Source organism: Euphorbia lathyris, chromosome 2 (genome assembly GCF_963576675.1).
Source record: "Euphorbia lathyris chromosome 2, ddEupLath1.1, whole genome shotgun sequence".
In the NCBI taxonomy this organism is placed as follows: domain Eukaryota; kingdom Viridiplantae; phylum Streptophyta; class Magnoliopsida; order Malpighiales; family Euphorbiaceae; genus Euphorbia; species Euphorbia lathyris.
This window is the reverse complement of record NC_088911.1, coordinates 61,623,523-61,646,370: the sequence shown is the minus strand read 5'-3', so window position 1 is coordinate 61,646,370 and position 22,848 is coordinate 61,623,523. Positions and strand designations below refer to the sequence as shown.

The 22,848-nt window shown below is 37.7% G+C and overlaps 2 protein-coding genes across 4 annotated transcripts; both read left to right on the top strand.

Annotated features, from left to right (window-relative positions):
* Positions 1-16,474: 16,474 nt before the first annotated feature.
* On the top strand, positions 16,475-19,316 carry LOC136218413 (beta-glucosidase 11-like). Of its 2 annotated transcripts, none has more exons than XM_066005268.1 (12): positions 16,475-16,888; positions 16,980-17,035; positions 17,116-17,191; positions 17,265-17,336; positions 17,430-17,517; positions 17,593-17,848; positions 17,950-18,065; positions 18,148-18,368; positions 18,448-18,476; positions 18,566-18,653; positions 18,738-18,828; positions 18,917-19,316. In XM_066005268.1, the coding sequence occupies exons 1-12, from the start codon at positions 16,729-16,731 to the stop codon at positions 19,170-19,172; spliced, it is 1,509 nt and encodes a 502-aa protein (XP_065861340.1). In that variant the 5' UTR covers positions 16,475-16,728; the 3' UTR covers positions 19,173-19,316. The 2 variants fall into 2 exon arrangements, with proteins under 2 accessions (XP_065861340.1, XP_065861339.1); XM_066005267.1 differs by having other exon boundaries at positions 16,476-16,915.
* Positions 19,317-19,439: 123 nt separating this feature from the next.
* Positions 19,440-22,793, top strand: LOC136218415 (beta-glucosidase 11-like). Of its 2 annotated transcripts, none has more exons than XM_066005269.1 (13): positions 19,440-20,304; positions 20,385-20,448; positions 20,530-20,585; positions 20,655-20,730; positions 20,817-20,888; positions 20,964-21,051; positions 21,153-21,408; positions 21,496-21,611; positions 21,701-21,921; positions 22,015-22,040; positions 22,147-22,234; positions 22,301-22,391; positions 22,485-22,793. In XM_066005269.1, exons 1-13 carry the CDS (start codon positions 20,173-20,175, stop codon positions 22,678-22,680), a joined length of 1,482 nt encoding a protein of 493 aa, XP_065861341.1. In that variant the 5' UTR covers positions 19,440-20,172; the 3' UTR covers positions 22,681-22,793. The 2 variants fall into 2 exon arrangements, with proteins under 2 accessions (XP_065861341.1, XP_065861342.1); XM_066005270.1 differs by having other exon boundaries at positions 20,184-20,304; positions 20,389-20,448.
* The last annotated feature ends 55 nt before the right edge of the window (positions 22,794-22,848 follow it).

Below are 22,848 nucleotides of genomic sequence, written 5' to 3'. Positions count from 1 at the left end.
CATCCATAAACCCTAGCAAGTTTGACTCTCTTAGGACCAATAATTCTAACATAAGCTAAATAGGCCCAAGTTCTAAAGTAGAACAAGTTTGGTGTTCTAACGAGAAACTTTACTTTTTGAGTTGGGAATTCTATCCAGTACATAGCAAACAATTAATAAATTTAATCAGTAATCTATCAACACGAGTTTGACCAAATTTTCTCTCTCTCTCATTCTCTCTTCAATTTTCTTTCTCCCTCCCTCGATCGATTTTCTTTCTCCCTCTCTCTCTTCTCTCTACAAAATTGGCACGAAAAAAACTTCACTTCTGTCTCCAAATCATTGTCAAGGGATGTGGTTTCCTCCCAATGACCAAAGACTTGTATCTTTGACTGGTTCTTGGGAACATAAAAAAAATAGGAAACAAAAAGCTAAACTATAACAGTTGAAGATACAATAATTTGATGATGTAATCTATAAAACAGTTCCATACTTACCAGTGCTTTCGTTGATGGGAAGACATTCCAAAACCGTTGAGTATCGTCCCTGCTCTGTCCATCTGGCGACATGGTAAGATATAGCACACGCAAAATATGCCTAGTTAAATTTGCTACTTGATAGACATTAATGCAAAGAAAAATCAGATTTGATTACCTTCTATAAACAATGCAACATATATGAAAGAATTTTATTGGAATTGCAGAAAAGAAATTTTGCAGATTAGATTTCACAGTATAATCTAATACCTTAGTCAATGATGGATATTTCTACACCATAACCATGAGTTCTAACCACCTCATTTATATTCTTACTCCATGTTACATTGCAACCATGACTACTAGTGTCAACATGATTTGTTGTTGCCCGAATAGAAAAAGTGTAAATTTATCGAACACGGTAATGGGATGAGTCACGAACGAGATCTCTCTTTTTAAGACGTCCGCGCAACTACCTTCAAATAGTGCAAGCAGTCAAATAATCTGATTGCCAACACTAACAGGATAAAATAACGCACTCAAGGAAAATACGAGTTCGTATTGCATAGTACAAATTGTCAAAAATACACTCAAGAAATTTGCTCAGTTTCGTTGTAAAAGAAAGGAATTTGAAAGAGGAAGCAAAAAAATTCTAGTGCCTAAAGAATGCGAAAACCAAAGCTATTTAAAGCTGAAAAAAGAGTTGTTTGAGTTACTAGTCTAGTGGAGCAAAAAATTGGAGAGAAAACATGATAGTAGTGAATAGTTGAGACTTAGGCATGCAAGTGGGGTGGGGATTCCCCGTCCCCGTCGGTGACCCACCCTTGCCTGACGGTCCCGCTTCTTTATGCTCGACTTTCCAAATCCACATTTTTTGGAAGTCATCGACAATGTTAACGCTCGTTTGGGGGCTTGGAAGGCTAGTGCGCTCTCTTTGGCTGGAAGAATCACTCTGGTACAATCTATTACCTCTACAATTGCTAACCATACTATGCAAACTAATCTTTTGCCCAAATCCGACCTTGAGAAGTTAGATAAGATTAACAGGAAATTCATTTGGGGTAGTACCGATAGTGTTGAAACACCTTTCCACAAGATTTTGATTTGACAAAATCATCCATGATTAAAAGACAATTAAATTTAAGTGCTTTGATTTAATTGTACTAATCTGTTTGTTCAATGTTGAGTATAAACTTAAATACAAAAAGATATAAAAAGTAAGACAGGACGAAGTCAGCATGAGATCAAAGAACAAGCTGAGTAGAATCAAGCTCAGTATCAAAGAATAGAAGTCTGAAGTTCAACAAAGTAAAGAAGAATGGAACTCAGCATTAAAAGCCCTCTCAAAAGTTGTCTTGCAAAACAGAACTCAGCATAGAAGTTGACAACAAACAAAGACAACGAATAAAGTAGAAACTGAGTAAATCTTCAGGACAACATGAGAGATCTGTTCACTAGAAGACAAGTTTTGCAAACCTTCTGCACCAATAATTGAATCCTCAGAATTACTCAGAAGAACATTCCGAGATGCATGGGGCAACAGATTATAGCTAAAAGACAACTGCCACAAAAAGACAACGTCTGCAGGAAGAAGACAAGACTGACGCCTGAAGAAATCAGAGGATAGGATTGGCTGCAAAATCTGAAGCTGACCAGACGCTGTCTCCTAAAAGAGCCGTTTTGGACTTAACGGCTAAAACATTTGAAATGATCCTCATCCAGGTCTTCATCTATAAAAGGACAATCAAAATCTTTGGATCACTTGCTGATTCACAGAAAGAAAAATACAAGAGAGAAAATACAAGTTCAAAGCACTCAAAAACAAGAAAGAGATCTTACACCCATTTTCTATTCCTGTGTAAATGCTAGATCGATTGTTTGTAATCATCTAAAGTGTTCTTCATTTGAAAAAGAACAACTTGTATTAATCGTGATATTGAGAGTGTTGTGCTGAGTGTTTGGATTGTAAACATTAAGTGGTAGAGAAATCTAAGTACTAGGTTGTGGTGCTTAGTAGGAGTTGAATAGAAGAATAGAGGACGGTACTCTTGCATATTCAACTGCCTTGTAAACGGTTTGTGCTCTACCTTTAAAGAGCTCAGTATTGGATTCCAAAAGCCCGGAGGACTCTGGGGACTGGACGTAGGCAGAGAGGCCGAACCAGGATAAGTCGTACTGAGTAATCTCTATCTCTCTCAATATATATATATATATATATATATATATATGTGCATGTGTTGTCTGTTGAATTTACTCAACATATAAATCATTTAAACTGATACTGAGTGAATCAGAGTGCTGAGTTGGAAGATGACCACAGAAAGTGTCAATTCCCCAACTCACGAGTAAAACAGCCTTAGTCAACATCTGACCAAAGCTCTCTTACAGTAAGATCGGCCGTGCTGACCAAAAGCTAAGTAAACAAACTCATCAAAATTATCTAGTCAGTATAATTAAATTAGCGAAAAAATTATATTAGTTCCCAACCCCCCCTTGGAACTAATCACACGGGACCAACAAGTGGTATCAAAGCCTAAGCTCACTACTCTAAGATATAACTATCTTGAGCGGATCCCCATAAATGGCTGAAAACAGCACTCGTTTCCTTCCAGGAAACCAAACAACACAGATACTCCCTGCGGGATTATCTATTAGTCGGCCTCCTCTATTCTTTGGATCTAATTATACTTTCTGGAAGAATAGGATGAAAAACTTTAGTCAAGCCACAAACATGAGTGCATGGCTTGCAATAGTTCAAGGCCCATACGTGCCATATAAAACTATCAACAATGAGAAAGTCATTAAGAGTGAAACTGAGTGGTCAGAAGATGACCTTAGAAAACTTCAAAATAATGCTTCGGCTATCAATATGCTTCGCTGTGCTTTAGATGTTGCAGAATACAATAAAATATCAGGCTGTGAGTCAGCACAGGAGATATGGAAAAAGCTCGAGGTGACCTATAAAGGTACAAGCAAGGTCAAAGAGTCAAAGGTGAATCAACACATGAGATTATATGAGCTGTTCGAGATGAATGACAACGAGGACATCTCCAGCATGAATGCTAGATTCACTAATATCATAAATGAACTAAAAAGACTCGGCAAGAACTTCACCGAAAAAGAACAAGTGAAGAAAATCTTGAGAAGCTTACCTAAGAGCTAGCAAGCTAATAAAACTGCAGTAGAAGAAGCTCAGGACCTGACTACATACAAGTATGACGAGCTAATCGGATCTCTGCTGACTCATGAGATTTCAATGCAAAATTTTGAAGCCAAAGAGAAAGAAAAGTCAGAAGACAAGAAACAAAAATCACTAGTGATGAAAGCTGACTCCACAGAAGCTGAGTCAACTGATGATGAGGAAATGGCCATGTTCACTAGAAAGATGAAGAAGCTATTCAGAAGAAGTGACAGAAACAGCAAAAGACCATTCAGAAAAAGTGACAGGTACAAAGCTGAGTCCAGTGACAAGTACAAGAAGGACAGTTCCAAGTCTGTCACATGCTTTGAATGTCATCAAACTGGGCACATCAAGTCAAGCTGTCCCAACCTCAAGAAAGAGAAGAAGGGAAGCAAAAAGGCTATGGTAGCAACATGGAGCGACAGTGATGAGTCAACCTCATCTGAAGCTGATGCAACTGAAACAGCCAATATATGTTTCATGGCTGATGATGCTGACCATTCTCAATCTGAGTAAGCTGACCTCTCCGATGAAACTGACCAGGAGGAACACAACAATGAGGCCAGCTTGACATACGTGGAGAAGTCAAAACTTTGGTATATAGACAGCACATGCTCAAGGCACATGATAGGTGATGAAACACAATTCATCACACTAGAGCTTAAACGAGGTGGTAGTGTAAGCTTTGGGGACAATAAGAAGGGTAAGATAGTCGTCTCAGGTACTATCGGAGGTAACCCAACTATTGAGTCAGTCTCCTTAGTTAAAGGTCTCAAATACAATCTGCTGAGTGTAGCTCAGCTTTGCACAAGTGGCAGAAAGATTGTATTTGATGATACCAAGTGTCAAATACTCAAGGGAAATACAAATGAATTGATTTTAACTGCCCCTCGTGTAGACAATGTATACATGCTGAGTTTAGAAAAACAGTTTTCTAAAAATATATACTTAGTGTCTAAAGAGGATAACTCCTGGCTATGGCATAGAAGACTTGGTCATGTAAGCATGGACCTTCTTGCCAAATTAGCTAGAAAGCAACTAGTTGAGGGATTGCCCAAACTTAAATTTGAGAAAGATCAATTGTGTAAAGCTTGTCAGCAAGGCAAACAAACTAAGAAGTCATTTCAAAGTAAAAACATCGTCTCAACCAAGAGACCATTGGAATTACTACACTTGGATCTTTTCAGACCTATCCAGCCACTCAGCTTGGGAGGTAAGAAATTTTCCTTGGTCATTGTAGACGATTTCTCTCGGTACACTTGGATCATCTTGCTGAGTAGCAAGGATGAAACATTTGAGATGTTTACCACATTAATTAAAAAGCTTGAAATTGACAAAGACCTAAAAGTATCTCATATTAGAAGCGACAATGGTGGAGAATTCAAAAACCAACAGTTTGATGAATTCTGTGAAACTATTGGTATTGACCACAATTTCTCTGCTCCTAGAACACCTCAACAGAATGGGATTGTTGAAAGAAAGAACAGAACAATTGTCAAACTTGCTAGAACCATGCTGAGTGAAAATAGGCTTCCAAAGTATTTCTGGGGTGAAGCTGTCCACACAGCATGCTATATTCTCAATAGGGCTTTAGTTAGACCTATTCTTAAGAAAACTCCATATGAACTTTGGAAAGGACGAAAGCCCAACATTGGCTACTTTCGTGCCTTTGGGTGTAAGTGTTTCATACTCAATACAAAGGATAAACTTGCAAAATTTGATGCTAAAGCTGACGAAGCGATCTTTTTAGGGTACTCAACAAACAGCAAAGCATATAGAGTATATAATAAACTAACTCAAATAGTAGAAGAGTCTGTCCATATTGAGTTCGATGAAGCTGACCCTGTAGGGAAGTCAACCCAGCTTGAAGAAGAAGAACTGAGCTCAGCTTCCGCTGACCAAAATGGTGCTCCTGAGTTATCAATACAAGGGCTGACCAAAGGTAAATAAGAAGTTGAAATTACCTTTGCTGACCAATCTACTCCTGCAGAAATTGTAGAAACACATGTTCCAAATAACTCAGCATTACCCAAAGAAATAAGAATTCCAAGAGGACATTCAGAAAAATCCATTCTTGATGCTGCTGAAAACAAGGTAATGACAAGAGATCAGCTTCGGAAGTATCTAAGCAATGTGGCCTTTGTATCAGTACATGAACCAAAGAACTTTGCTGATGCTGAGCACGATGAATATTGGATCAATGCTATGCAAGAAGAGCTCGACCAATTCACAAGAAATGAGGTATGGGATTTAGTACCTAAGCCCAGAAATCAAAGTCCATAGGAACTAAGTGGGTCTTTAGAAACAAACTAGATGAGCATGGAAATGTAGTCAGAAACAAGGCTCGACTTGTAGCTCAAGGATATAGTCAGCAAGAGGGTATTGACTATGGCGAAACTTTTGCACCAGTTGCCAGGCTAGAAGCTATACGTATATTATGTGCCTATGCCAGTTTTATGAACTTTAAATTATATCAAATGGATGTTAAAAGTGCATTTCTTAATGGCTTTATAAACGAAGAGGTATATGTTAACCAACCTCCTGGGTTTGAAGATCCAAAATTTCCAAACCACGTTTATAAACTCAAGAAGGCCCTGTATGGCCTGAAGCAAGCTCCAAGAGCTTGGTATGAGAGGTTGACCAACTTCCTACTGACCAGGAATTATGTCAGAGGAAAAGCTGACACACCCTGTTCATTAAGAAAAAGGGTAAACATACCCTACTTGCACAAATCTATGTAGATGATATAATATTTGGTGCTACTGATGAATCCTTGTGTAAAGAATTTAGCAAACAGATGTAAACTGAGTTCGAGATGTCCATGATGGGTGAACTCAACTTCTTCTTTGGACTTCAAATTAAGCAAGGTAAGAATGGAATCTACATAAGTCAGTCCAAGTACACCAAAAAGATGTTAAAGAAGTTCGATATGGAAGATTGCAAACCCATATCAACTCCTATGGGTACTGATACTGTCCTATGCAAAGATGGGAAAAGTAAGTCAATAGATAGTAAACTTTATCGAGGTATGATAGGCTCCTTACTTTATCTCACGGCTAGTAGACCTGATATACAGTACTCAGTATGTTATTATGCAAGATATCAAGCTGACCCCAGGGAATCTCACTTAATTGCTGTAAAAATAATCTTTAGATATTTGTAGAGCTCAGTTGATGCAGGTTTATGGTATCCAACCTTAAATGACTTCACACTCATTGGATATACTGATGCTGACTATGGACGAGATAAACTAGAACGTAAAAGTACTTCAGGAGGATGTCATTTCCTTGGAAGCTGTCTAGTATCATGGTTCAGCAAGAAGCAGTCATCAGTTGCCCTGTCTATAACTGAAGCTGAGTACGTAGCTGCTGGAAGCTGTGTTGCCCAAGTTCTATGGATTAAGCAACAGCTTGAGGATTATGGAGTAAAAACAGAAACAATAGAGATCAAATATGACAACAAGAGTGCCATTGATCTATCTAAGAATCTAATCCAACACAGCAGGATGAAGCATGTCAGCATAAGGCATCACTTCATCAGAGATCACGTACTAAAGGGAGAGATCAAGCTGACCTACGTACCAATAGATGAACAGCTTGCTGATGGACGAAATGTGTATCGTACAAAACTAAGGGCAAGTGCACCCTATCGTTATCAAGTAATAAATAGTAAGTAGAGTATCGTTCCCACGAGGATTGTGTTTATAGCTATTGATTTTTGTGAATTTCTATTATCTAAACAATCAAAACTTGAATTGTTTGAGATACTAAACTAATGAATTTAAAACAATTAAATAAAGCAAATAAAGAAGGGAAATAAAATGAATTTGAATATGATGTAAGTCACTAGAGCAAGGCTTCACCTAACCTAATGTATATAATCCACATAACAATCCTATCCAAGTTCTTAAGTATTAATCTAGAGACGGTGATTATTTCCTAAAGTAATTAACCTAGCTTTGGGCCAGTCAAGATTAATCCTATTTCACATACAATTACCTTAGCTTTGGTCCAGTCAAGAATAAAGATATAATGAAAGCATTAAGTTCTCTGAAATAACTCCAAAGTTAAGTCGTGAAACTAAACCTTGAAAAACCGCACCGCATAGACACAGGTCTAAACTATGTATTTCCATTAATTATCTTAGTGTCGGTCAACCAAAATAATTAATTGTAATTTAGCTAAATATTGATCAGGTATCTAACTAGGAAATTAAGCTCCATAGTTTAATTCTCTATTTAATAAATTATGAACTTGAAATTGGATTGCAAGTAAATCATCTACTTCGATTAGGATCCGCCATAGCTCTAGCTAAGGAGGAGTTAGTTCATGATAGATGGAAAGAAAACAAGAAATTTAATAGAAAACAAAGTAGAAAACATAATTAAATTAAAGAGAAGAAAAAATGAACAGAGAATAAACTTTAAAATAAAACTAGAATCAGTTACAAAGGTAGAAAGGAAATGAACAAAAAGAAAACTACAAAAAGTCTAAAAGAGAGAGCTAAGAGAGTGTGGTGAGGCATGTTCCATTGTTCCAGGTCTGACTTCATGCTTCCAAATGTAGGTATTTATAGTTGCACATGCCTTCATGCATTCATTGTAACCTCCAACTTTAATGCTATTAAAGAGAAGATTAATGGAGGATTGAATTCTTTGCTCTAACTTCCTAACTTTGATGTAGTTAAAAAGAAGATTAATGGAGAGTTGAATTCTTCTTTGTAACTTTTTAACTTTCATAGAATTAAAGAGAGCATTAATTAGTGTAACTCCTTCTTGAGCATTCAAAAGACTCTTCAAATAGTCATAACATTCCTTGGATGGTTATTGAGGAATTTATGACAATAAAGACTTATTTAAAGAATCATGGATTCTTCATTCTTGAACTGCTACGAGGTCGTGACTGGAGGGAGTTTTGACTGGGCAACTTTATTTACTTCAGTAATGATTCCATAATTGCATTTTTGCCTCAAATAATACCTAAAAACGTATGGAACAAGCATTATTTCTTAAAACACAAAACTAAACATAAAACAATTATAAAATATTAAAAACTATCTTAAAATGTATGATTACTACAATTAAAATATATTAAAAACTATATAAAAATGCAAGATAACACTTGCAGATATCTTCACCAAGCCATTGGCTCGTGAACAATTCAACATACTAAGGGAAGCTATCGGTATGTCTAATCCTCTTCAATAACTCTATGTGTAAAATTGAATGTTGAGTGATTACCATGCTGAGTGAATTCAAAATTAGTAACTGCTACTTACTGGGCTTAAAATGTAGAAGATCACTCTATGCTTAATAGATATACATGTTGAGTGATTATCCTATGCTAAGTTACTAAGAGATAAGAAACTCATCTACGTAGAACTAGGTACTTAGCATCACAAACATTCCATATTCTAGTAAAACTTAGTAAAACCCACCTGCATCATTTAATGCAAACACGTGTAATAAAAAGGGCATCTGAGATAACGTAAGCAATAAAGGCAAAGCCCATGCGCCGAACGTGTCATAAGTGACAAAATCTCTGTCGATTGAATGTCCCAAGGGAAAAACGGCTAGTCCAACGAATAGGATCGATTTAAAATCTCTATAAAAGGTGGAAGATTTCCCACTTAATCATCTTTACGCTTGAATCCTTTGGCATTCCAATCTCTCTCTCTCTCTCTGAATTTCAAAATCCCTTGAAAAACTCTGAGAAGAAAATGTCAAAACCTCAGAATGTCTCCGGTGGTGATTCCGGCAAACATCACACCGATGAAAATCCAAAATCTCCTCCACAGCTTAACCAAACTCCAAACAAAAACCCTCAAGCTGACCCAGCAAGCTCTTCAAAGAAGCCCAAGGAAAGGAACATGGTCAAGGTCCACAAGAAAGTCAACAATCTGGAAGTTCTGAAATGCAAATGGTTCTCTTCCAGCTTCATCACCGCTGAAAAACCCTTCTGTGAGTGGATTGAGAAGAATGAATGGGTGGGACTCTTCTCTCTCCCTGGGAAAACCTATCTTAGGTTAGTTAGGGAATTTTATTCCAATCTTCATATTGACAAAGAAGATGCTGACTACTTGGAAACTTCCGTCAAGGGCCACAAGATCACAATCACCCCATCTTACCTAGCAACCTTACTCAACCTGCCAGAAGAAGGGAAAGAGTTTAGGACAACCAAAGAAACGCTTGACCATGTCAAAGGATTCTGCAAACCAGAAAATCACAAAGGAGAGATACCCAACACCTGTATGGGGCAAAATCAGAAGATGGCTCATTACATATTGACCAACTTCATCTTCCCAAAACTCAACTCAGCATCGTCGGCCTCCAACTTCGAGCAGTGCTTCATATGGCACATGCTAACCTACAACCCACTCAATATGCCGGTATTTCTAGTCGGTGCATTTCAACGAGGAGGTAAGAAACTTAGACTGAGCTCCCTAATCACTAAAATCCTCGAAGATCAAAAAATAAAAACAATCAATGAAACTCAGAGTTTGGGAAATGAAATTACTGCGGCTCTGCTGTTTGGGCTAAGATTCAACCAGCCCTTGAAGGGGACTGAAGATGTTGAGGAAGATGAAGAAGAAAATGATGCTGAACAGGAAGTGGAACCAAAGGAAAGAAAGTTGTTGCTGAGTCTGCTGAGCCAGCAAAGACAAAGAAGAAGAGACAAGCACTTGAAACGTGTTCAAAAGATGTTGATTCTGTCCCAAGGAAGATACAAGCTGTATCTAAGGGGAAGAAAGTTGATACTGACCAAACACCTAGGTTAGCAAAGAAACGAAAAGGGCAAGATGAGCCCGAAGAGGAGAGTGAAGAAACTCCAGAACAACCTCTGCAGAAGAAACGAAGAAGCTCTGCATTAAAAATTGTTGAAGCTGATCCCCTTGACTGGGCTGTCCCTCCAAAGTCACACTTTGTCAAAAGTCTCGGGATTGATCTTGAGCAAACTCCTATTGAGCAAGAAGAGGAAGAACAGATAAATGACGATGCTCAGCCTGATATTGAGGAAGAAGAGTATGCTGAGCAAACACAGACTGAAGATAATGCTGAGCAAGGGGAGAATCCAAGTATGACACTTCAAACAGTGGATGTTGAGCTCACCGAACATAACATTGCAGAAAGTGAGATCAATGCTGAGCTTAGAGACAACTCCTCTTCTGACTCAAGTGAGGATATTCAAGCTGACTCTCCACCCCCTCAAGCTAAGACATTCAAAAGGCTAAAGAAGAAAGCCTACAAAGCACCTTTTATTGATCTGTTAGGTGATTCTCCGCTTCGGGACCCAATCTCTGATCTGTCTGATATCCAGTTCAGATACTTTTCCAACAATACTGAGTCTCCTCCTAAGGAATTTGGGGAAAATCAAGCCTCTGTTACTCGTACTGAGGAACAAGCCAAGACTCTGGAAAATCCAAATTCTGCCGAGCAAGAGCTCGAAGTACAAGATGCTCAAGATGGGGAGCAAACTATGGAACAACCTGCTCAACTTCCACACCATATTGAGCAGGTCAATATCTCTGTAAGTCCTTCACCGCAAACTCAAAATACAGAAGATGTTGAGCACTCAGCTCCTCGAACTGAGCTACCACAAGGTCCAACCATTGACCAATCAAACCAATCTGATAAGCAGCCAACTCCACCACCATCAAGTTCAACTTCAATTCCTGCCTCTGAGTCCAATCCTGCTGGCACATTGGCCTATCTAAGTGCTATTGAGTCTGGGCGCAGAATCATTGCCTCTGCTCAGTCTCTTCTCCAGGATTTGAATCCTATTCATACAAATGCTGCTGGGGCTGCAAATCTTGAGTCCTCCCAAATTACATCCATCACTCCACTTCTGAACGAAATTCGGAGCCTCAAAGATCTCATCAGTGTTATGACCACGGTCCAGACACAGCAACCCAAGCAAGACCAGATTGCCAAGATAACTGAACTGTTGCTCATGATGGTCAACCACATGAATGCACTTGAAGGCAAAATCCAAAGTCCATCTGTCATAAATCCAGGGTATGCTACTTCTACTGAGCTCAAAGACTACTTTACTAAGCTGACCACGTACCTGGCCAACATTGGATCTACGGGTCATCCTGAGTATGCCACTTCTACTGAGTTGAACCAACATTTCTCAAAGTTGACCTCTGATCTGAACTGCACACGAGAATAATTTCCTCCACTTCTCAGTGTACTATTGATCAACTGAGTGAAGCTGTGCGTCTACTCAATGTCAATAAGGACACGATGGATATTGACCCCGTCAATGCTGATGCCCTTCTGAGCTTTTCACAAGCCATCCATGATCAACGCAAATTCTATGACTCAGCTGTACTCAAAATGTACCACCAATCCTATGCCCAGCTCACTGAGTCCGTCTCCTGGATTAGCAAATCTCATGAGTTTCTCATCAGTATATTGAGTAGCTGCCTACGGGTTCCTAGATCCATTCAAGATGATGGTGTTCCCGTTATAGATGGCCTAAGAGAGAGTACCAAGAGGTTGAAGCGTTATTCCAACGCCTTGTCTGCTGCTGCCAGGAATGATACTTTCATTCCTCCTCCACCGGATGATGGCAAAACGGGGGAGAAAAGACAAGATGGAACTCAGCACACATGTGGTGCATCAGGCAGCAAAGATAAAGGAAAAGACAAGTGTCAAGCTGAGCATCAAGCTCATGCTACCTTAAAGAAGAAAAAGTAGCCTCAGAACTTAGCATGAACTTTGTGCTTGATTTTTTGTTGAACTTTGTGGTTGATTTGTTTTTGTGTTTAATATTTTGTGTGTTTAATATGTTATTCTATGTTAAGAACTATTCTCGTTGAATTATCTAAATACAATGCCAAATGTTATGTGCTAAAAGCTGATCGATCAAAATTGAACAAACAAGTAAAAGTAAACATACTCAGTATACGTTAAACACCAAAACAATATATGTATCAAACTGAGTATTTAACCATTTCTGAAAACTGACCTAGACTCATCTAAATTAGATCTTGGAAGGTCTAGAATTGAACTAAGTCAGTGTAAGCAATGTCTTGAATTTATTCGATTAAATCTTGGAAGGTTTAGAATTAAGTTAGGACATTAGATGCAACCCTTACGGGGGAGTAATTTCAGAAATGTGAAATAAATCAATCATGGGGAATTTCAAAACTGAGTTCCATAATTATGTATTTTGCCAACATCAAAATGGGGGAGTTTGTTGAAACACCTTTCCACAAGATTTTGATTTGACAAAATCATCCATGATTAAAAGACAATTAAATTTAAGTGCTTTGATTTAATTGTACTAATCTGTTTGTTCAATGTTGAGTATAAACTTAAATACAAAAAGATATAAAAAGTAAGACAGGACGAAGTCAGCATGAGATCAAAGAACAAGCTGAGTAGAATCAAGCTCAGTATCAAAGAATAGAAGTCTGAAGTTCAACAAAGTAAAGAAGAATGGAACTCAGCATTAAAAGCCCTCTCAAAAGTTGTCTTGCAAAATAGAACTCAGCATAGAAGTTGACAATAAACAAAGACAACGAATAAAGTAGAAACTGAGTAAATCTTCAGGACAGCATGAGAGATCCGTTCACTAGAAGACAAGTTTTGCAAACCTTCTGCACCAATAATTGAATCCTCGGAATTACGCAGAAGACACATTTCGAGATGCATGGGGCAACAGATTATAGCTAAAAGACAACTGCCACAAAAAGACAACGTCCGCAGGAAGAAGACAAGACTGACGCCTGAAGAAATTAGAGGATAGGATTGGCTGCAAAATCTGAAGCTGACCAGACGATGTCTCCTAAAAGAGCCGTTTTGGACTTAACGGCTAAAACATTTGAAATGATCCTCATCAAGGTCTTCATCTATAAAAGGACAATCAAACTCCTTGGATCACTTGCCGATTCACAGAAAGAAAAATACAAGAGAGAAAATACACGTTCAAAGCACTCAAAAACAAGAAAAAGATCTTACACCCATTTTCTATTCCTGTGTAAATGCTAGATCGATTGTTTGTAATCATCTAAAGTGTTCTTCATTTGAAAAAGAACAACTTGTATCAATCGTGATATTGAGAGTGTTGTGCTGAGTGTTTGGATTGTAAACATTCAGTGGTAGAGAAATCTAAGTACTAGGTTGTGGTGCTTAGTAGGAGTTGAGTAGAAGAATAGAGGACGGTACTCTTGCATATTCAACTGCCTTGTAAACGGTTTGTGCTCTACCTTTAAAGAGCTCAGTATTAGATTCCAAAAGCCCGGAGGACTCTGGGGACTGGACGTAGGCAGAGAGGCCGAACCAGGATAAGTCGTACTGAGTAATCTCTATCTCTCTCAATATATATATGTGCATGTGTTGTCTGTTGAATTTACTCAACATATAAATCATTTAAACTGATACTGAGTGAACCAGAGTGCTGAGTTGGAAGCTGACCACAGAAAGTGTCAATTCCCCAACTCACGAGTAAAACAACCTTAGTCAACATCTGACCAAAGCTGTCTTACAGTAAGATTGGCCGTGCTGACCAAAAGCTAAGTAAACAAACTCATCAAAATTATCTAGTTAGTATAATTAAATTAGCGAAAAAATTATATTAGTTCCCAACCCCCCTTGGAACTAATCACACGGGACCAACAAGTAATCAGAAAATTCACTTGGTGAATTGGGAGACTATGGTTTGTCTTAAAAAGTATGGCGGAGCGGGACTACGCAGTGCTGAAGACTCCAATAAAGTTTTGTTAATGAAATTATTATGGAGAATTTGGCGAGAGCCGAGGGCCCTTTGGGTTCGGGTTCTTGAAAGTAAATACCGTTTGGACAAAAAATTTGGTGGTATCAAAATTTTAAAGAAAAATTGTTCTCATTTGTGGCGAAGTCTTCATACGGTTTTTGAGAGTTTTCTTGAGGGATTGGTATGGAGCATCGGAAATGGAAAATCGGTGGACTTCTGGCATGACCGCTGGCTTGGTAGTTTTAAACTTCTTGATGTTTCTATTAAGACTATTCCACCTGATTGTCTTACCTGGAAAGCGTGTCAGATATGTTTGATGGTAAGGGAGGGTGGAAATGGGATATTATCAAGCAGTACCTCGATGAGCCCATTCTCCTGCATTTGCGCAGCATTTGGACTGATATGGATTCAGATATTTGTGACATGCCCCGTTGGGGAAATGCGCCTAATGGTAATTTTTCATGCTGGATGGCTTACGAAACGATTCTCACTGGAAAAGGTCTTGCTTCGCCTGAACTTATTTTCCCGAGAATCTGGAAGCTGAAAGTTCCGCAAAGGATTCGCTCTTTCCTATGGCTTTGTGTTCGTAATCGTATTCTCACAAATATGGAACGACATAAACGGTAGCTAACTTCTAATCCGACTTGTTCGCGTTGTAGAAACCCCGAGGAATCAATTTGTCATGTCTTGCGGGATTGTCCAAATAGTTCTCTAGTTTGGAAATGTTTGAGTCCATCGAGTTGCTGGTCTCTTTTCTTTGGAATCCCTAGTTCTGATTGGATGAGCTTCTGTCTTGCAGGCGATGACGCCAAGTTTGGGTGTCAGAATTGGTTATCCACATTTTCTATTACGGTTTTTAATCTTTGGAAATGGAGGAATATTGAATTGTTTAGTGAGGGATATGACATCCCATGTGATAGAGTGAGGTTTATAAAGTTTATAATTGTTTCAAATCATCTGTGTTGGGATAGTTATGAGCTTGTTCGGAATTACCTTCGTTTGGAAGAACGGTTTTTGTGTTGGGCCAAGCCGCTGGAGAATTTCGTAAAGTTAAATGTTGATGGCTCCCATAATAAAGCAACTGGCAGCATTACTTCAGAGGGGATTCTACGGGATTGTAATGGTTTGTGGATTGCAGGTTTCAGCCAATGTATTGGGGTCGGTTCCTCTTTTGAAGCTGAGCTTTGGGGGTTGCATACTGGTATCACTCTGGCTCTTAGTTGGCGCTGCCTCGCGCTGGTGGTGGAGTCAGATTGCTTTGAAGCTGTTAGAATTGTGAATCAAGCTTGCCAGTTACACCACCCTTCACGGGCCCTTATTCGGGGAATTCAATCTCTCATCCCTAGTTTTGATAAGATTTACATATCTCATATTCATAGGGAACGGAACAGATGTGCTGAACTCCTGGCTGGCCTGGCACACTCATTACCCTCCGGGATTCTGAATTTTCCTTCTGCGTCTGCTGTGCTAAAGGATGTTCTCGGAGATGATTTCATGGGTGTCTCTCTTTCTAGAGACATTGTTATTTAGCTTGCTTTTCTGTTGTTGCTATATTTTTTTTTTCTTTCCTCATTTAAAAAAAAAAAAAAAAAAAAACCCAATTGTAGATTGTTGAGTTGTTGTTTAGTACGATATTGAACCTGAAAATGAGGTGTTTTGTAAGTGTTAACTTGAAGTAAGCAAACAAATTGAATAATAAGATATATTTAATATCCTAATTAAAAGTTGTATTGTAGGTTTGTTTTTGGCAGCATATAAATAAATTTGTTTGAGTTGAAATGGAAGTCGGTATTTTTGTCCTGGACTCTAGATCTTTTCTATTTCTATTTTTGTCATAAAAGAAAAGTAGAGAGGAAACGTGTCTTATTTATCCTCTTCACAAACCTTAATTATTTTCCATTGAAAAAGGAATGCCCAAACAAGAAAAGAATAACAGGATCAATTATGAGGGTTACACAACTTCATTTTGATATTTTAAACTTCAAAAAGTCGTTAAATTGAATTTTTTTATTATTATTAAACAGATGAATTTAAACAAAAAGTTATATTATTTCTAAATTTAAAAATAAAAGAATATCTAAAGTTTAAAATAAAATGGGATCAACAAAATGAATATTTAAATTAAACTCATTCTCTTTAATTTGGTGCGCCCCTTGAACCCAAGTTCCTCCAACCACTCACTCGTGCCTATCATAAAATTGTATCATCGATTTAGGCAATATAAACAAACCCATAGGTAGAGTGATTATGATAGTGACTGGTTTGTCTTTGACGAATTATGGGTGGGAGGGAGATTTGATGGAAAACTCTCTAGATATAAGTAATTGAGCTCCATTGCCATATTACTAAATACTAGTTGGAGGAGTGAGTGATGATGTTGAGGATATGTTACTTTCTGATTCTTTTCCCAGTCTTAATCTTGTGTGCTTCTGAATATACAAGACATGATTTTCCTGCTGCCTTTATATTCGGTTCTGGCACTTCTTCTTATCAGGTTGAAGGGGCAGCATACCTCGATGGAAAGGGTGTTGGTATTTGGGATAACTATACACATGCCGGTCAGTTCTCTTTCTTCCTTCTTACCATTCTTTTTCCTTTAATTACATCTTATTCATTTTCCAGGTAATATGGGAGGGGTAACTGCTGATGTCTCTGTTGATCAGTATCACAAATACAAGGTCTCTTTTATTTACTTTTACTTTTTTCTCTTTTTCCTTCCAAATTCTATTAACTGGATTATGTCTTTTTTTCCTAATAGGAAGATGTCAAACTCATGGCTCAATCTTCCTTAGATGCCTACAGATTTTCCATTTCATGGTCTAGACTTATTCCGAGTAAGTTTCTCGCTTCACTTTTACATCATATAAAACCAAGATCAATCACATACTTGGTTCTAATTTCTGCCAGATGGAAGAGGAGCCGTCAATCCAATGGGCTTACAGTATTACAACAACCTAATCAATGAGCTTATCACCCATGGTTACTGCCTAAACTTTCACAATCAACCCAACTCAGCTTTTATCTATGTTTGTTTTATTTTTAAAAGCTAAAATCTGTTTCTGGATGAAATAGGTATCCAGCCACATGTCACAATATACCATTTTGATCACCCACAGGTGCTAGAAGATGAATATGGAGGATGGCTTAGCCGAAAGATTGTGTATACTAACTACTCTTGTTTTTTTCTTGGCTTAATTAATAGGGACATTTTCTGAATGTTTTGTTCTGGATGCAGAAAAGATTTCACAGAATATGCACAAGTCTGTTTCAGAGAATTCGGGGACAGGGTTTCACACTGGACTACTCTGAATGAGCCCAATGCCATAACCCTTTTGGGTTATGATGCGGGGACATTCCCCCCTAATCGATGCTCTCTTCCATTAGGAGTCAACTGCACCAAAGGCAACTCATCATATGAGCCATACTTGGTTGCTCATCATATTCTGTTGGCACATGCATCAGCTGTCAAACTGTATAGGGAAAAGTATCAGGTCTTACCCACTTTATCTAGTTTATTAAAAACATATGTATTCCTTTTTTTTTTTTTTTATTGTTGTCTAGAATCAGAAATAAGTTTTTCTAATGGATGCAGGGCAAGCAAGGGGGACTTATTGGAATAAACGTGTTAGCATTAGGGACTGCTCCATTGACAAATTCAGTTGAGGATGTGCTTGCAACTCAAAGAGCAAATGACTATTGGGTTGGCTTGTAAGTCCAAACAAAAGAATGCTTATTTTGTTGAAATTAAATTACTAGTGCATTGGCTGCTTAATTTGATATATTCTCCCAGGATAATGCATCCTGTGGTATTTGGTGATTATCCTGCAACTGTAAAGAAAAATACAGGCTTAAGACTACCCGTCTTTACCAATCATGAATCCAAACTGCTTAAGGGTTCATTTGACTTTGTGGGAGTAAACCATTATTCCTCGGTACTCATCAAAGACAACCCCAGCATCCTCAACTTAAAGTTCAGAGATATCTTCGTAGACATGGCAGTCGATATGATCGGTAATCCTTTACTTTGCTTCAATTGCCGATTTCTTAACATTTCTGAGCTCATCTTTTTTGTAATTGGGGATTTATGCAGCTCCTGGCATCACCAATACAAGTTTTGAGGTAAGATTTGAAATTATAATTATTATGTAACAACCTAGTGTATTTCACTAACTGTAATGTAATGGAATTGTATATAATATCAATCTCAGTTTCCAATTACTCCATGGGGTATGCAAGCAGTACTGGAGTACTTCAAGAAAGAATATGGGAACCCTCCTATTTACATTCATGAAAATGGTATGTCTCTCTTTAATTAATATACTACTTGTCTGATGCTAGAATATTAACAGCAACATTGTTTTGATGTTACTTGTTTTGCAGGGCAGATGACTAAACGCACTTCATCACTGGATGACACGTCAAGGGTGGAATATCTGGAGGCCTACATTGGAAGTGTGCTTGATTCTATTAGGTTTGCTTTTTCTCTTTCTAAGTTTAATAGATATAATAAAAACTTGTTTATAGTATAATATATTTTTTGTTGTTCTTGAAATTGGAAGGAATGGATCAAACACCAGAGGTTATTTTACATGGGCCTTGTTAGACGTATTCGAATTCTTCGGTGGATACGATATGTGCTATGGTCTTTATTATGTAGATTTGGAGGACCCAGAACTGAAAAGAGTTCCTAAGCTTTCTGCCCATTGGTACTCTCACTTTTTGAAAGGAGGAATTGTTACTGGTTCAAGTTCAGATGGACTAATCCAGCTTCCAAATAACTTATCACCCTTGTCTCTCACTCACTTGATTAAGTGAGTAGCCTACTGAATGAGATACATATTTATCTGTAACATCTCCTGTTTTCATTTGTATTTCTTCTTCATTTTTATAATATCTTATCTTTGTGTAGTTAGCCGTTTCCATATAATGTTTAATAAAAACAAAGCATTTTGTTCCTTCTTTCTCCAATCTCAGTATCAGATTTACAAGCCTGAGCTAAAATATGGGCATTGCTTTTCGTCTAACAAAAATAAATTTTCTAACCACAAAAGTAGTAGCTAGCCTAAAGCTTTACAATCATCAATAATAAAGACTATATGATAGCCATGTGAGGACACTCTGATTCAAGCTTGGGTTACTTCTTTTCGTTTTAACAATCTGGTTCAAGCCAGGAAGGACCATCACAAGGTTAAACTCTCTCAACAATTGTTTGTAAGACTCGAATCTAAACTTTGCTTAAGAGGAATTTCTAACCACAACGTGTCAAACTTTTCCTCTTGAGAATCTATATTTTGACTAATGGCAATCATATATTCTTGGTATCATTCTTATGATGCCAAACCAAAGCATTTTAAAAAGAAAAATAAAAATAAAAATTGGCCTCTCATTCATTCCATAACAAACCAGAGAAAAACACACACATAAAAATAAAAGGAAAGAGGTGATTTCAACAAAGATTTTAATTGTTTTGTTCCGTGTGTTGTTGACTGGTGACAAAAACAAATGGTTTGGACAAAAAGCTCATCTTCCATTTCCTTTTTGATTATTGTCCCTGCAATTTTAATAACAATTATAAGCCGGCCTTTTCTTGCTTGATTACGACATTGTCTGCTTTGTTTTTGAACTGTTGATTCACAATTACACAAATTAATCAATTCAACAAGTGCAGTGTATTTCTATTTTGTCTGTGTCTTATTGGCAAGTGAGACATGAAGATAAGTGGACAGCACAGCACAGCACTAATCAGAGAAAACCTCAACTACCTACCCTCTCTACTTAATTAGCTCCTCCTAGTAAGGACTAGGAGTTTGGAATCATGATGTCAAGGTTTTTTTACCTGCTAATTCTTTTGGTAAATTTAGCAGTGCCAATCTTCTCTGCTTCTGAATACAGCAGAGATGATTTTCCTCCTGGATTCATATTCGGTTCTGGCACTTCTGCTTATCAGGTATGTTTATAAAGTTTTTAGTTTTTTTTTCTACTTCCATATGTATAATTAGAAAGAGATGTTACTTGTATGTTTAAAAGGTAGAAGGGGCAGCAAATGAGGATGGGAGGAGTCCTGGCATTTGGGATATCTATGCACATGCTGGTCAGAATTCTTCTTCTTTTCTTTTATATGTGTGATTATATTTTCTTCTTTTTGTTAAATAGCTTTCCAATGATTTTCCAGGGAAGATGGGCGGGGAAACTGGAGATGTGTCAGTTGATCAGTATCACAAATACAAGGTGAATATTTTATGCCATGAAATTCAAAGTAGTAGTTGCACTTTTATTCTGATCATCCATTTCCTTCAGGAAGATGTCAAACTCATGGTTGAAACTGGGTTAGATGCCTATAGATTTTCTATCTCATGGTCGAGACTTATTCCGAGTAAGATAAGACTTTGTGTTAACTGTTGAAGGATGACCAAAGTAAAATTATGTCTCGTACTTGTATTAATTTGTTTGTACCACCAGATGGAAGAGGACCTGTGAATCCAAAGGGCTTGCAGTATTACAACAACCTCATCAATGAGCTTATCAGCCATGGTTAGGTTACTACCAAAACATCCAAAGTAATTCTATATACGTTCTGATTGTTTTACATATTTGTTGATAAAACAGGCATCCAGCCACATATCACACTATACCATTTTGATCACCCACAGGTGCTTGAAGATCGGTATGGAGGATGGCTTAGCCGAAGAATTGTGTATAGTGCTCGACTTCCTTTTTTAGAATCAGTTTCCCCCTACCTACTATTACTAAAAGAATATAATTGAATGTGTATCTAATATCTATCTGTGGATGCAGGAAGGACTTCACAGCATATGCAGAGGTGTGTTTCAGAGAGTTCGGTGATAGAATTTTATACTGGACCACTCTGAACGAGCCCAATATCATTCCAATTATGGGTTATGATGAGGGATTATTGCCCCCTGGTCGATGCTCTCCCCCTTTCGGAATCAATTGCACCAAAGGCAACTCCTCGTTTGAGCCATACTTGGTTGCTCATCATATCCTTCTGGCACATGCTTCAGCTGTGGGATTGTACAGGAATCACTATCAGGTCTTACCCAATACATTTGAAATTTTATCAAATTGTTTGAATAGGTGTGAGTTTCAGTGTTTGTTTCCTTTAATGTGACACTTACAGGCCAAGCAGCTCGGATTTATTGGAATTAATTTATTTTTGTTTGGGACTTCTCCACTGACAAACTCAACCGAGGATGTGCTTGCAACTCGAAGAGCAAATGACTTTTGGGTTGGCTTGTGAGTTAGAAGACTAGTGATTAGCGTAAAATTACCAATGCTTATTGAAGCTTACTCTGACTGCCATATTATGATTTTGGAAATTCCAGGTTTATGCAGCCTCTGGTAATGGGGGAGTATCCTGAAAGTGTAAAGAGAAATGCAGGCTTAAGACTACCGGCCTTCACTAATGAGGAATCCTATGGAGTTAAAGGCTCATTTGACTTCGTGGGAGTAAACCATTATGTGTCAGTACAGATCAAAGACAATTCTGATAGCCTGAATTGGGAGCATCGAGATCTTGTAGCAGACATGGCAATAGAAATGATTGGTAAGCTCATACAATATTATGTTTCTTAGCATCTGCATCTGTTGAGCCAGCCTGATAATTATGGGTTTTTTTTATAATATCTTGGTGATGCAGCTCCTGATATGACAAATGCATCTGAGGTGAGACTTCAAATTGAGTAATTGAAGCACTGGAGTACTTGAAATGCATCTGAGTAATTGAGTAACAGCTTAAAATGATATATGTGATGTGATGTTTGAAAGTCAGTATCCTAGAAATCCATGGGGTATGCAAGCAGCACTGGAGTACTTGAAGGAAGAATACGGAAACCCTGTTATTTATATTCATGAAAATGGTTGGTATCTCTGGTGGTTTTTGTTCATTAATTCATTTATTTGCTGTTGATTTGGTTGCATTGCAGGGCAGGTAAGTGAACATAGTTGGTCATTGAATGACAGTTCAAGGGTGGAATATATGCAGGCATACATTGGAAGTGTGCTTGATGCTATTAGGTTTGCTTTCCTTTGCTTTAATATGAACAAATAAATAAACTTTGCTATTAGGTATTCTATTAATTAATAAATTAATTTGTTGGAAAATTGAAGGAATGGATCAAACACAAGAGGGTATTTTACGTGGTCTTTCTTGGATGTATTTGAATTATTGAGTGGATACAAGAAATGCTTTGGTCTTTATCATGTAGATATGAAGGACCCTCAATTGAAAAGGATTCCTAAACTTTCTGCAAATTGGTACTCTCACTTTCTCAAAGGAGGAATTGTTACTTCACCTTCCAAATAATCCCATGTTCACTTTCACTTATGTAATTTCATGTTTACTATCATGTCTTATTGCTATAATTGCCTTCCTACTACTACTACTTCTTAACAAACATTTCTTTTTTCTTCTCCATTAAACTTTTTCATATACACTAAAATTGGGTGCTTATGGAATTTGGAATTTCATATA